This window comes from Candoia aspera, chromosome 17 (genome assembly GCF_035149785.1).
Source record: "Candoia aspera isolate rCanAsp1 chromosome 17, rCanAsp1.hap2, whole genome shotgun sequence".
Taxonomy (NCBI): Eukaryota; Metazoa; Chordata; class Lepidosauria; order Squamata; family Boidae; genus Candoia; species Candoia aspera.
In genome coordinates this window covers 9162371-9177536 of record NC_086169.1, presented here as the reverse complement: position 1 = coordinate 9177536, position 15166 = coordinate 9162371, and the positions used below count along the sequence as shown (strand labels likewise).

At 49.0% G+C, this 15166-nt stretch overlaps 1 protein-coding gene across 1 annotated transcript in view; it reads left to right on the top strand.

The window, feature by feature from the left end:
- Positions 1-7256, top strand: part of SMG5 (SMG5 nonsense mediated mRNA decay factor) — a 34777-nt gene extending 27521 nt beyond the window's left edge. The window contains exons 17-22 of the mRNA XM_063316614.1: positions 197-256; positions 2168-2327; positions 2607-2697; positions 2910-2984; positions 3611-3749; positions 5054-7256. Coding sequence (XP_063172684.1) covers positions 197-256; positions 2168-2327; positions 2607-2697; positions 2910-2984; positions 3611-3749; positions 5054-5137 — 609 coding nt within the window. The 3' untranslated portion in view covers positions 5138-7256. The remainder of the gene's footprint in view (positions 1-196; positions 257-2167; positions 2328-2606; positions 2698-2909; positions 2985-3610; positions 3750-5053) is intronic.
- The last annotated feature ends 7910 nt before the right edge of the window (positions 7257-15166 follow it).

Sequence of the window (15166 nt, the reverse complement as noted above, 5' to 3'; positions counted from 1 at the left end):
AACATAATTTCCCTGCATACGCCTCCCCCACCCCCCAGCCTCTTCTAGGGGGAAAATCTTCACAATTGGGTTTTTTGAGAGCAATCATCTCCTAGAGATGACCTCTAGATTGCATTTGGTTTCTAATCATTGGGAAATGGAGTTGTCATAGTCAGAAAAGCAGGTTAACTTGGCATGCACTGTTTCCCTCCCCCAGGCTGCTGAGGAAGCCCGCCGGAACCGGCTGATGCGAGACATGGCCCAGCTTCGGCTGCAGGTACAGGAGGGGGCCAAGCAGGGAGGAATGAGGAATGTGTAGGACTGCTGTGTGTCTGTCTGAATTGGGACCATGCTCTCAGATCCACCCTCCTGGGCTGGGAAGGAATTTGCCTCACCCAGTCATTTGTTTCACTTATTACCATTTATTTGAATTGACTTATAAGGCTGCCCATCTTGCGAAGCAACTCTGGGTGGCAAACACAATTAAAATACCTGTGTAAGAAATACCAGGAAAAGAATTAAAAAGCATATAGCAAAACGGGGGGGGGGGCAAAGAGCGGCGACTGAGGACAGGCCTCTCGACAGCAGACGAACAGGGCTTCGTAGCTTCAGCTGCTTTCCGATCCCCATGCCCAGGAGAGCCAAAACCTGGCGGTATTTTACTGACTTCCCAACGGAGCACGACAAGGACTTGGTGGCGAAATGCCTTCTGCACTTGAAAGCTGCTCTCTTTGCTACCAGGGAAGCGTCTGCGGATCACAGCCCGTTTCACTGGATGCAGGAAGTCTAATCCTGAGAAGAGAGCCTTCCTCTTAGGAGAGAGGAAAGGGGAGGCGCTTGTGCGATAATGAATTGGTTCGTTTTTAAGGCATCACGAGGCTTCTGATTATGTTTGCCGCAAAAGACCGTCGCAGCAGCCCTTCCAGAAACTCTGTTCTGCCCGTATCTCATGTTTGGGGGGCACGTCAAGGAAGGTTGATGTAGACGTGGCACCAGCTAGCTCAGCACCGTCCTCTGTGGCTGGCGTCCTTCCCAAGTTCCCATATTTGCTACTTGTAGAAGCGGAGCGGGAAGCCGTTTACACAGCGTGCTTGGATAAAGTGGGATTGGGTGACTTGCGGCAGGTGCTGGAAGAACGCGGTCCTTGCTCTGACAGCGTCTCACGCAAACCGAGGCAGCACGCTTAAGCCATCGTGTGATTTGCTGGCTTGGGCGTAGCAGGTTATATGAGCCCAGCCATGCAGCTGGGTCTCGATTATGCCGATAACGAACCCCACAAAATGGTTGCGTTATTTGAATTCGGACTATTCGCAGTGATATTTCTATGGAAAATAGGGTAATCAGTTCCAGTTCAACGAAAATAGGCAATGAAAATGTTTAAACACACATATTTATATGTTTATTAATTAAATATAACAGTAAGAGATTAAAGGAATATTCTTACAAGTTATATTTATTTTTAACTAAGCCACAGAGTAGTTACAGGAAGCAAAATTTAAAAAAAACCATTTTAAATGTCATTCCTAAAGGTAAGCTTGCATTGAGAAAAGCATCTTTGTTGTCTTTCAGAATATTTGAAAGCGTCTTTTTATTGCTTTCTAATGGATTATAGCCTGCCATGAGATCTTCTAGATAGATCTCATAAATATTTAGAATAAATAAATCGAGTGAACAAAGGACAAGCTGGAGAATAAACCCATGTCCAGATCGTTTCTGCTCTCTCCTCTATTCTGCTGTAGCTCTTCAAAATAAGCCTCTTCTTTTTTGAACTTGACTTGAACGGAACCTTCCTTTCCTCCATTTTGCACACACGATGATGATCTAAAGCCCCGGTGGCAACTGGGTGTGCTGGCCTCAGCTGCGTGTGCGGTAGCCTCACACCAACTGAATTTTGGCTCACATTAAACGCAACCTGGTCATCGATTAACATTCACACTAAATCAGATATCGCACTATTCGAACTCCCATTGATCGCGGCCTACCCGTAATGCTGTGTTAACTCTGGATGAGGCGTTGTGCCATCCCAGCTGAGAAAATGGGACCCGAGAGGGCAAGTTGGGTGTTTGCGTGAAACAAATTTCCGCCTTTGTTGCGGTCTCTTCACCCGCTGAGTTGCAAGGAGCCGACTTAGATGTGGCCTTTCTACTCGGAGCTTCTTTTCTAAAGGCTCCTGTTTCCGCCCCCCCAGCTGGAGGTGTCACAGTTGGAAGGCAGTCTCCAGCAGCCCAAAGCTCAGTGTGTGATGTCCCCCTATCTGGTCCCGGACACCCAGGCCCTCTGCCAGCATCTGGGCCCCGTCAGGCAGCTGGCCGCCAGCGGGAGGTTCATCGTCATCATCCCCCGGACAGGTAAGCAGAACCCACCATTGGCAGAGCCGGAATCGGAAGCAGAATAAATCCCTTTCAACGTTCCTAGTAGGTTTGGCCAAGGCAAGTTGTCTGTACCGAAGTATCGCCTCCTGGGCGGGCGGAGAAAGCGTTCCGAGGGAGCTGGCCAGCGGAGACGTGGCTTTGGGAACCTGTCTGAGCCCGCTTGGGGCTCTGGGGGCTGCAGGGGGGCTCTGCTCTGTGAGCGGCAGATTACCCAGCATTGTTAACGAATGCCTTGCTCTTGGTTCCTGCTTTTAGTCATCGATGGCTTAGACTTCCTGAAGAAGGAGAACGCAGGAGCTCGTGATAGCATCCGATACTTGGAAGCAGAATTTAAGAAGGGAAACAGGTAGGTTGCCCTGTCCCTGCCCTGCTTTGTCCTCCACGTGTTCATCAGAAAAAAAGCGTTCCAGGTTGAGAAATGGAACAGGCCCACTTAAACGTCTTGGGTGAGCTGCGTTCCAGTGGAACACAACTCGAAAGGAAAGGCCAGAGTTTAAAACACGCTACTTGCTTCACTGCTACTTCTGCTACTGTTCTCTCCTGTGATCTCCTCTCCAGGTACATTCGCTGTCAGAAGGAAGTTGGAAAAAGTTTCGAGAGGCATAAGCTGAAGAGGCAAGATCTGGATGCTTGGTAAGCATGCAGCCTTGGCTCCTGAGCCCACGTGATATTTCTTCAGGGAGGGGGGAGAGTAACTTGGCTCTACACCTCCCTGGCCAGAGTGACTCAGCCTCCAGTTGCCATTCGTTACTTCGGAGCTGCTTTGCAGGAGGCCAAGGTCACTGCAAGTAGAAAGTTGCTGTAAAGGACAGATGAAGCCGAGAGTCAGGATGCCCGTCTCAGATGTGGGCAGTTTTCTGCAGCTGGGTGGCTGGAATGGGGGCCCCTTGGTTTCAAGCTGCAAAGCAGCCTTTTGCAGTCTGGCATCTCCAGGAGTAACGGGCTTCCACTCTGAGAAACGGGGTGGCTAGGAAGACCTCGCTCCACAAGCATTCAGTGACTGAACTGGCTTTCCTGGTGAGAAAAGGCACGGTGGTTGGCTTGGCTCCTGCAGAATCCAGTACTTGGTGTGCTTTGGAATCAGCTTTCCCCAGTCAAGTGTCTTCAAGCTGAGTTGCCAACATCCCCAGCTGGACTGTGGCAGATTGGGAAAGGCTCATTTGCAAACAAGCAGCTCTGATCTGCGGGGAATCGTTTCCTGGCTCTTCTCTCTCCCGCTCTCTTGTTGAAAACGCCTGTCCTTAATGCTCCCTTCGCAGGAACCTCTATAAGATCTTGGACAGCTGTAAGCAGCTAACAGCCTCCCAAGGAGGCAGCGAAGACGACACGGCTGGCATGGTGACCGTCATCACCGGCTTCCAGCTCGATGATCCCAGCAAACTTTCTGCTCCCATGCAGGTGGGTGTGATCCTGAAACAGCCTGGCCTCCTTTCTTTGCCTTTAAATGTGACTTGCTGTAAAGAAGGAACTGGAAGCCTCAGGAAAGATGAATCAACTGGCGTGGCTACTGCAGAATATTTCCTTGCTTATTTAAAAGGGGAGAAGAAGAGTTGGTCCATTAGGATGTATTAAAGTATAGGAAAGAGGGAGGGAGTATATGGTGCTTGTTGTAGAGGTCTAACAGTGCAGGTTACAGGAACCATTGTGCAATTTCCTAGGATGGCCAGCGATGTTCCCCACCTCCAAATTAAAAAAAAAACCCACACAAATCCCTCGAGATCGTAACATTGCCTCGCTCCAAGTTCTTATGCAAGTGTGTTGAAATCATTAAATCTCAGCCGTGTTTTAAATTATTTTTTAAAACATGTTCTTACTTATTGTGAAATGTTTAGGGAATCTGCAAATGCTCACGAGGGATGTTCTAAGTGCACATGATCATGTTTGTGTGAAGTTGGCTGCTTCACAGCAAAATAAACATTCCACTGTCCCACAGTGTAACTCCTTGCCTCTAGCTGGAACACAAATGCCCATTGAAAATCACTGGTATAGGAAGGCTGGGCTTGAAGGTGACTAGTCAGTAAGCCACTGATTTCATGCTAAGAAGTACAGGCAGTCCTCGCTTAACGAACATTCGTTTAACGACGGTCTGAAGTTACGATGGCCTCGGAAAAAGTGCTTTACAACCTGTACTCACACTTGGGACCACCGCAAAAAATCACACCACCCCTGTAGTCATGTGATCGCAGTTCAAGCACTTGGCAGCTGGCAGTGTCCTGCAGTCACATGATCATCATTTGTGACCTTTTTTGTCAGTTTCTGGCAAAAATCATCCATTGGGGAAGCTGGATCCACTTAACGACCCATGAATCACTTAACAACCATCATAAAATTGGTTGTAAAATTGGGTCTGGTCACGTGGTGACTCACTTAACAACTGCACTGCTTAACCAGTTTTCCGATCCCTCTCGTGGTTGTTAACTGAGGACTACCTGTATGGAGGGAAAGATAGTGCCACCATTGCTACTGCTTGTAACCTCCCAAGAATGCCTCGCTGGAAGACAAAAGATGAACTGGGAAGACTAGGAATTTGTGCAGCACTGCTGTAGTAGTGGATTCCTGTCCAGGGCAGGGGGTTGGACCGGATGATCTTCACGGCCCCTTCGAACCCTGACATCCAGTAGCTAAACCCTGAGGGTGGTAGAGCTGCAGGTGGGACCGTCTGCGATTGCTTGCTTGAACCCTTCCTCCTCTTCTCTCCGCAGTCTGCAATCCAAGCAGCGGCCAGCGCCAGCATTGAAATCCAAAACGTTCTGGAATTCTACAAGCAGTGGAAGGAGATGGGCTGAGGGGCAGAGGGCACCGGGTTGGTTGAAGCTCTGTCTCCCCGTCTCTTGGCGCACAACACTGGAAGGAAGGATGTCAAACCGCAGGCGATATTTGGACACGACGCGACCGCCGCTGCCTTAGCAGCAACCCACAAAAAGGAGCGATCGGGGGTGTGCGCCGAAACACAGGCGTGTGCGCGCGCACACCCACGCACCTGCCCCGCCATCACCTCCCCTCCCGCAGAGGAGGTGGCATGCGTGGGGACGTCACAGCCCCTCTGAGAAGAGAGGCGCATCCTGGCCAAGCCGAGGAGAGACGGCGGGTGGGAGGGGCTCCGTTCTAAATGCTTGCTTGTTTCTTGTTGCCAGAAATGTGCAGGCAGCTTTGCTCCTGCGCTTGCAATGAAACAAAACGGAAATCCACTTGATTTTGCCAGCGTCTCCTCACTGCAGGAGGAAACCTCCAGAAGGGCCTGCTGGATCCTACGTGGGTCAGGATTGGCAGGGGAGGCTCTTTTGGAAACTGGTGGTGGGGAAGCGGGCAGATTCTCTTCATTGTTTTTAATTTAACGTTACTTTTTCTTTCTTACTGTGTTCCTTGGTGAACTTGCCTTGTCTTGTGTGCCCCTTTGCGGGAGAGGCAGAGGGAGGGTGGGGCGCTGGTCAGACTTTAAAATCTTGGAGGGAGGGCCAGGGTGGCAAGGGAACTGGGGGAGTTTTGGGATGGAAGCTATCTTTCCCCACCGTACCCTTGTCCTTAAAAAAAAAAAAAATCATCTCCTCTCCTTTTCCCTCTGAGCTGCCAAGAGCACCCCTTCCTTCCCTGCAGCCACAGAGCTTTTGCGCACTGTTGCCCCCCCGCTTCCTGGACGCAGGTGGTGAATCCTGCTTCTGTTCCGCTTTCCTTGCTGAGAGAGAGGCCAGCCTCTGCGGCAGCTTCCCAGAGTTGTCAAGAGGGGCAGGAAGCTCGGCCCCTTTGTGTAACTTTCTGGAGAAAGGAAGAGTTGCTTTCAAGATAAAAAGGTAGAGGAGAAAACTCCCATGGTATTCCCCCCCCCCCCCCCACGATCCCTGTTTTCTTTTAGAAGGTAAGCATGAAAAGATAAAGAAGACACTTAAGATTCAGCCACCTAGATAACCAAAGGATCGGAATGAGGCGGGCCTTGGGAAACGATCCCCAACTCTTCTCGGGGGCCGGGCGGTTGGATAAAGCCACCTCCCTTGCCCTGAACGCCACGAGAGGCTGCGTCTTTGTGTTCTTTGCTCTTAGCTTGTTCTGGCAGCTGGGGAGAAGGGAAGGGGCGTTGCGGGCATGGGAGCCCACTTTCCCCGGCCTGCCCTGAGAGCGCCCAGTGCCGGGGCCGCCTCTGCCTGGGTGTGGAGAGGCAGCCTGGGACTCCTTGGCCACGTGGACGGCTGCCTCTGGCCGCAGCCTTTCCGCCTTTCCCCACGCTGCTTGGCTCCCCTGCAGAGGAGAGTCTGGGGGCCTTTGCCTCAATCTTGTCATCAAGCTACGGCCTCTGGCTGCTGCTCTGCCTCTTTCCCCGGCCACAGCCCGAGGCCCTCCCTGGAGGCGGCTCTTCCCAGTTTCCCTTTCGGGGCAGCAGCCAGGGCAGCGGCAGGGTGGCTCTTCTGGGGCCGCCCCGCTTCCCTCTGCAGAAACCAGGCGCCCGGGGGCCCTGCCTGGCGTTGTTGAGTCCTGGCAATGGAATGAACCCTCCCTCCCCCCACCAAGAAAGGGAGAAATGAGAGAAGCCCCTCCCTCGGTCTGCAGGGAGGCCTGGTCAGAGGTCTGGGGACATTGGCTCGCAGAACCTCTGTGGAGGGGCAAACTTGGCAATAGTTGACATTGAGGGGGTGATCAGCACAATCTTTAACTTGGGCCTGTGTTTTGGGGGTGGGGGGTCAAGGCTTGTTAGAAGGGACATCTTTAAAATAGTGTGGGGGGCCTCCGCCCTGGCAGCCCAAGGCTGGCGGTCTTCTCAGGTGCTTCTCTTGGGGAGCTTCTCGGGGGGGGGGGGTGCATTGGTCTGAGCCGTGGCTGGCCTATCTGTTGACGATGTCAGAGCATTTTTTTTATTTTTATCGGTTTTGGAGCAAGGGGAAGTGCATTGCCATAATAAACATTTGTGAAATCAGAGTCCTCTTTGTGCCTCAAGGGGAAGGGTGGCATGGGCACGGGCGCTCTCCCAGGCCTTCACTGCTTCACGCTCACCCACACAGGCAGACGGGGCACCTTCTGGGTACGGGGGGGGGGGGTCTGCCCAGGCTGCTTCCAGGTTTGTGGAGAAGCTTCCTCCCCAGTGGGGCAGAATAAACTAGGGCATGTGGGCCTGAAAGGCTGCTGAAGAGAGAACCGGCTGGCTGTTTTCCACTGACCCGCAGAGCCTTCAGCCAACCGCTTTCGTGATGTTTGTGGGTCTCGGAAATGCAAAAATAACATGAACCAACCTTGCATTACGTTTGAAATGTAAAGGGAGGCGTTTCTGCCTCATTTTCCTTGAAGTTCACTAGAAAGTCATCTTAGTCTTCCTTGTGGCTGAGTTGAGCATGGGCCCTCTTAACCCTTCCTGATGGATCCTGTTCAGTCCTTAACCGGCTCCATCAGCCTTGTGGCAAGAGGTTCATTCTGTAGGATGGTTGTCTCTGGCCCAGTGCCCTCTGTGCCTGCAGTTCCCAGCTGTTGTGGCTGCTGGCTGGCTTGGCTTGGCAGCATTGGAGTTGTGCCAGGGGTCCTGGAGAGAAATCTCATTTGCGTTCCTTCATCTCGCCATGCGAAGGAATGGCCCTCCCGAGCCCTGATGGAGGCAGGGTGGTGGCAGTTGCTAGTCAGCACTAAATGAGTTTGGGCCTGCTTGGATCTTAAAAAGTGGTGCATCTCCTTGAGACCTTTTCTGGTTCAAAGGGCTTAGGGAACCTGCTAAAGGCTCTCCCCCAAATTGTGCTCCCTTTTTCCCATGGGGAAGACTTAAGGGAACAAAGTGGTGGCCAGAAATCATTTTCATGGGGGCTGCGGAAGTACCTTAGATGATGCTGCTTGCTGGAACCCGGGAACGCAACCAGAATGGCTGTTAACCCAGTGATGCTGCTCGCGCAGATGAGCCCTTCAGGAACCACAGTGGCTCTGGCTGAAGTGGGAAAGAAACCCAGTGGGGATTTTTAACTGAATTAAACTATTCTACATCCTTTTTTCATCACACAAATACCAGTTTTCTGCTCTGCAGCCTTCGGATTTCAGTGGTATTTTGCCCAGAATATCAGCCATGGTTGATCTTGCTTGGAATCATTGCTTGGAATGTCCAACCTGCTTGCTTGTGAATTTTGATTTGGATGCTATCCAAATATTTGGCTTTGCTGGTGTGTGTCCCTACTGAGTGCTTGGCCAGTCTTGCCCCACCTAGAACCCTCCAGGGATGTGTGGCTGCTGTGCCCATTGTCCTAATGAACATGGCCAATGAAAGTTACCGGGTTCCACGGAGTTGAGCAAGCCAGTGCCAGGAAGTGGTGGCTGATTTGTTGGCACTCCCTCCTTAAATGGAGGCAATAGTGGACCTTGGCTGATCTCAGAAAACTAGGCAGGCTCAAACTTGGTTAGAGCCAAGAAAATGCGGGGACACCACTTCATTTACCTGCCGAGAAAGCAGCATCAAGCAGGAGTCCCTGGGAATTGGGGTTGTGCTGATTTTTGCTCAAACGTGGCCTTTGCTCTATGCTTTAAACAAGTATTTCTCAGTGCTGGCAACTTTAAGACGCGTGGGCTTCAACTCCCCGGATTCCCCATCCAGGGAATCTGATAAAAAGCTTTTAAAGAGGGAAGAGAGCTGGGTTCAAAGCCTTGCTCCAATGTGAAATCAAGAGTTCCAAACCGTTTCCTTCCACTAGCCCTATCCCGGCTACCTGGGTGCCTGGTTGTTGCCAAGGGCAGGAGCCTTTGTTGCCAAGGAAACAATGGGTTGGGGCAATTGGAGTCCCCAGAGTTGTGGCCAGTGGTCCTCTTACGGGGTGGGGGTTGACCCAGTTTTGGAGGGCTGGAGAAAGCTTGGGGGGCCCTGGATTGCCCTCTTAAGACTAGGACTAATTAGTCAGTCATACAGTTATTACAGCTCTGAGGCCAGACGCAATAAAATTATACAATAGCAACAATCCCACATTAACACATATATATGAAACAAATGTAATTAGTATACTTCAAAATTAAGAATGAAAACACTAAAATTAATTGAAATAAAATACGATGTTAAATTCAAAATCGAAGTGATGCTGCGGCGTATTGTGCAGATGGTAGCACAGAACTGGGCAACCTGGGAAGATATTTTCGGGTCCTTGTCGGAAAGAAGTAGCATTAGATAGAAATCACTCTCCCTGCCTGGAAATTTCTTCAATAATGGATATATAAGGATCTGTCTAGAATCCTTGTATAGGGAACAATATAACAACAGACGGCTTAGGGTTTCTACTGAGCTGTCACCACATGGACATAGTCGAAGGTGCACAGGAGTACCTTTGAAACGTCCAAAAAGGACCGCTGAGGGCAGCACGTCCAGCCTGGCTAAAGTGAAACTTTAAAATAGGAAACTTCAAAATTGTGAGGGATGATAAATAAGCTGGAACGAACCCTTCGGGAAGAAAATGACATATTGGGGTGTAGCACCTTACTTAAATTTGTTCGGAGATCTATATCCCAGATTCGTTGTTTCAGGCGGTTCTAGCATTACCAAATCCTAATGAGCACAGACTTTCCATAGAGAAGCCCAGCAATTTAATTTTGTCTAAGGCTTTTTTTAGCCAAGATGACTTAAAATGATCTCTAAATATTAATGGGGCTAAACCTACAGGCAACAGAATTAACTTTAGCCAGAAGGTAAGAAGAAACCATGCTCTGGCATCCAATGAAACTATACCTATTTCTACCCGTAGGATGGCATTTTTGATACTTTTTGGTACCATCAATATGGCTCTAATAAGCTTACTCTGACTGGTTTCAGTAGAATTGAGCTTAGCAAGGGAGCAGATTTGGGAGCCATAGAGAAGCTGAGGGACTACCTAGCTTGAGAGACCTTGCAAGCTCCAGGAATATGATGGGCTCCTTTTGAGTGGTAGAACCTTGTAAGAGCTGATGCGGCACGCTCTGCAACACTTGCCCGGCACAGGAAATGAGCGTTCCAGGATAAGGAAGCAGGGAACTGCACGCCAAGGCACTCAATTAAAATGCATTACACCAGCACTGATGACGTTTTGTCCCCTTTCCTTTAAAGCACAGGGGAGGCTGGGGGCAAGAGGGACAGCAACTTGCTTTGCATTTCCCTTAAAGTCTTTGCCGTTCTCTGCAGCGGCTGCTGTGGCAGCCAAAAAGGGCCATCGTGTCCTTAAATCACTTCATCGCTGTAGAAGTGCCCTTGTGTCTTTCCAGGCAACGGAGCTGATCCCTCCCCAACAGGAGTTTTTGTTGGTCTGCTTCCTTAGAGAGGCTCGGCTGGCGATTTGGGTCATGTGGCACTCAAGACCACCCCCACCCCTGTCTTCTTCCTCTGCAGGAGCCAGTGCCCGTCATCCTTTTTGTAAACTGTGCAACGGACCAAGGACTCTGGGGGGGCGGTGGGGGGGAGCCAGAGGTGATGGCCAACAAAAGTACCCCCTTTACATGTGTTTTTGCGCTGCCATTCAGCCCTAGAGGAGTAGAATCTGAAGTTAATGGCTTTCATAAAGGAGTGAAATCAGTCTTGGATAGCCCAAAGCCTCTCTCTCTCTCAAAAAAAAAAAATACTATTGCCTTTCAGAATCAGACAAGGTAGCTGAAAGAAATGAATACAATAGTAAAATAGAAAGTGAAAAATCTGGCTTAAGGTTAAAAATAAAGAAGGGTAATGTCAATCAGCTCACTTAATAAATTTACAGCGGGTAACAGACGGGCAGGTGGAAACTAATTTTATTTCCTGGTGTTGAAGAAGAGAGAAAGATGGACAGCGAGCGGAGATGCATTTGAGATGAAGGCAGCAACAGATTGGGAGCAGATTAGTTAAAACAATAGTCTTTTCCGTGGGAAACTCTGTCTGTGTCTGCGAAGAACTGGACACTGAGAAAAAGTGAGAGAAACCACTGAATTTTGGATGCAGAGCTGGCTATTAAGAATACAACGGACTGCAAGAAGAACCAGTGAGTTAGGCCTGGACCAAATCAAGACGGACAGCAAGCAGAACCTCATATACTTTGAGCACGGGATGCGAATGGATGATGGGCTAGGAAAAAAGATACATCTGGGGAGGTTGAAGGAAGAAGCCAACGGACAAAGCGGATGGTTTGGATCAAAGAAATTACTGGAGTGTCCTTGGAAGAGCTGCAGTTGAACACCAGGGTCAGGTTCAGATGGTGCGCCTTTGTCCAGGTGTTGCCAAGACAAACTGAAACTCTGCATGGTTGTGGCTGCCATCTTGACTTTTTGGCCCCCCTTGCAGCAACACAGGTGCTGGTGACAATCTGTTGGCCATGGCCCCCGTCAGCTGGCAATGTTTGTGTGGCCTCATAGAGTTTGGGACATTTAAAATTTTTTTAAAGAAACTTATTTATTATTATGCTTTTGTAAATCAATATATTGTTTCAGTACAATGGCATTTATACAGTATTAATTGAAGATTATTGACACGGACACATGCTGGCTGGGGAATTCTGGGCGTTGAAATCCGCACGTCATAAAGTTCCCAAGGTCGAAAAACACTGGCATAAACAGTGGAAATGCAGGATCCAGATTGTATGACTAGATACAGCATGAACAGCAAGAGCAGAATTATGGAAAACAAGCTGATTGCATTCCAATCAGTACACATGACACCACCATGCTGAGGTGCACAATGCAATTCAGTTCTGTGATTGGGCAGAAAGCCATTGCTTTTGCCTCTGCATCCCCACCGGGCAGAATCTCCTCTTCAGGTTACGGAGGGGGAAAAGAAAAGACCACCTACCCATTCTTTGGATTACATCAGCTCCCTGCTCCCTTCACCTTTGGATGTTGTGGCAGGCATGAGAAAAACAGACAAGGAAATCCAGGTTTAAAGAACAATCCCAGGCTGCACATGTGGATTAGGATATTGGTGTTGCCTGGCTGAATCAAACTGAAGCTCATTTTGTTCTCACGGACGTCATCCAGACCCTTCTCAGAGCCTTGGAAGGAGAGGTGGGACCCTTCTCCCACTCTTGCCTAAGTCTTCAAGACTGACAGCCCTTGGCGGAGCTGTCCTCCTCGAATGTACCTAATCCCCTTTCAAGGCCATCCCGGTCAGTGACCATCTCCGTGGCTTGTGGCAATGAATCCCACAGGTTAATGTGCAAAGTTCTTCAGATCCTGGCAAAAGTGCTCAGTAGCGCCCCGGACATCTCAACTTCCACGTTTGTCAGATGAGTGCCTTGGAAACGTTCCCCAGATTGATTTTGACTCGTGTTTTTAGGAATGGGCTCTGTTTGAACAAGCAGCCTCTGCAAAGTGATGTAATCCTTGTGGTCAGCATCGCTCTGGGAGCTGTTTGCACCTTTCCGAAATGTGCTCCCTCTTCCCCCCTACCCCAGAAAGGGCCTTTGAAAAGGAACACCCAGCTGCGCCTTGATCTCACTCACCCAGTTCCAGATCTGCAGCTGAGAAGGCATAATTTTTGTTTTGTTTTGTTAGTCTTCAAGGGCAGAGGAATAACGAATGTTGTTGACTTTAAATGCATTTCTTCGTTGCTTCCTTGGTTTCAGCCTGTGGCTCCTGCAACAAGAGGCCCCCTTCATTCCCCTCCGCCAACGGGGAGGGTGAGGGCGTCTTGGCCTTCTTCCATCAAGGCTGGCAAGAAATCCAAGTTCAGAGGGAAAGAGGGGAGAAACACCAGCAGTCAAGTAACTCGAAGCAATCCGGAAGGCCACGGGGCTCCAATGAAAGGGAAGCGGTTTGGTTGGAGGGCTAGACGGGTGCCCCGCTAAGCCCCATCGTCTCTGCAGAAGGTATGGCTTGGATCTCCAGGAGCTGCCCCAGGTCTCTTCCACTCTTTCAGCGAGTGATGGAGTCTTTTCCTCCTCCCTCCCTTCCTTTTCCTCCCCTTTCTTCCTACTTTTTAAGAATTCCAGCTTTCAAACTTGCTGATCAAAGCTTTCCCAGGCACGGCTCAAAGGCTGCATGCGGTGTTTCTAACATTCGTCAGACGCCATCAGGATTGGGGGTCTGGATCTTTCCCAGTAAAACGGGGTGCATTTTAAGGAAGCAGGAGTTTAGCATGCTGTGTTGCAGCAAAGAAGGCTGCCTGCTGCAGAGCCATCACAATCTTGCCTCCTTTCCTTAAACAAGAGCATCCATTTGTCAATCTCTAAAATAGACGTACATGTGCTTAGCATTTCAGAAATGAGAAACAAATCACCTGGAGGCTACGCATTGCTTGTAGCTGCTAAACTTTAAGTCTTTATTAGCTGGAGGTGTTACATGAGTCAGTTATCTCATTTTGGTTGTGGATGCAAGCTTTGGATTTTCTCAGTGGGGTGATGGTGCCCAATGATCAATCCACTCAGCGCCCCCCCCATGACTGAACCGCTTACTTTTACTTTAGTTTAGAGAAAAGACATCTTAATACTTGTGATGGCACATGATCAGGATTTACAAAATGAATGTCCTGACCAGGAAAACATAAAGAGGTGATGCTTTATTCACTTTTTGACAATTTTCTGATGTGCTAGATTAGTGATAAGTTCTGGACATATCAAAGAAACTATGATTTTTGCTCAATGGCAGAATTAACTGTCCATGGTGGAATTTAAACAGTGTATTTAATAAAATAATGAGAATGTGTTATAGATGGACAAGTCTGTTTATCTTACTTTCATCTTTTCCATTCATAAAGTCATTTCCTGTACCAGTTTAATTTTTAAAAATTTAAAAATTTAAAAAAATTAAATTAAAAAAAAATCCTTCCTGTACCAGTTTAATTTTTAAAAAACCCTACAGAAATTGGTATTATTTTGGGATGTATTCCCTCAGAAAGTTTGCAGAGAGTTACTTATGCATTTTTGTACATTAAAAAAATACATAAAATAGAAATAAGATTGCCAGGGTGGTCACAGAGAGGGTCTCCCAAATGCTAAATTGCCCTAAATAGCATCAGTTGGATGATTCCCAATCATCTCTAATTTTAATCTGGGGGTCCACATCCCCCTTCTGAGCCCCTACATAGATCTAGTTGACTCCACCTATCCTGATCCTATCGTGATCCTATCTCACAGGGTTCACAGTCAGACAACCGGAAATCAAGAGACTTGATGGAAAGCAGGCAAGGGTTTGGTCAGGATCAATAGTGTGACACCACCATGGCCGCCACTGTGACTTCTTGACCAAACTCCGCAGACACTTCTGAAAGCAGGGGTCAAAGGCACACATCACATTGCCGTGCAAGGCACCCAGCGCTTGGTAGTGTTGTTCATAGAAGGGTTGAACTACGGAGTCCTTGGTGCTCTCTCAGCTTGGTTACTTGCTTGCAGATGTTTCATTGCCCCACTAGGGAACATCATCAGATGTTCATGATCCAGGGGAGAAGACAGTAAGGCGTGGTCTGGTCCTGGCAGAACTCAGGGCTTCTAAATCTTCAGAAGAGACTCAGAGGAGACATGAAGAGGCTGCTTCAGACATCATTCAAAGCATATAAGCGCACTGAGGCAGCAGTTTAACTACTAAGCACGCTGGTTCCACTGGTGCTACCTCCAGGTGGGTCAAGATATTGGGCTATTTAGGAGTTCTGAGTTGCTCCCCAACAGATTCAGTGAGACTCTTCCAAACAACCTCCTCTTCCCCTACTCCTCTGCTGTGATGATAGTAGCGGCGCCAGATCTCTATATCAGGGTCAGAATCGAGGAGCGATGGGACTTGGTTCTGTAGTCATTCTGGGGTGATCACGGGATTATGCCCTGGCTACCCAGACTGCTCTGCCTGAGAATTCAGCTGATCAAATGAAGATGAACAAACCTGAGCATGGTGGATTCTCTTGACTCTATCAGAAGGTTGCTTTGCTAAGCTCAGCCGGCATCATTCAGCCCTGCTTC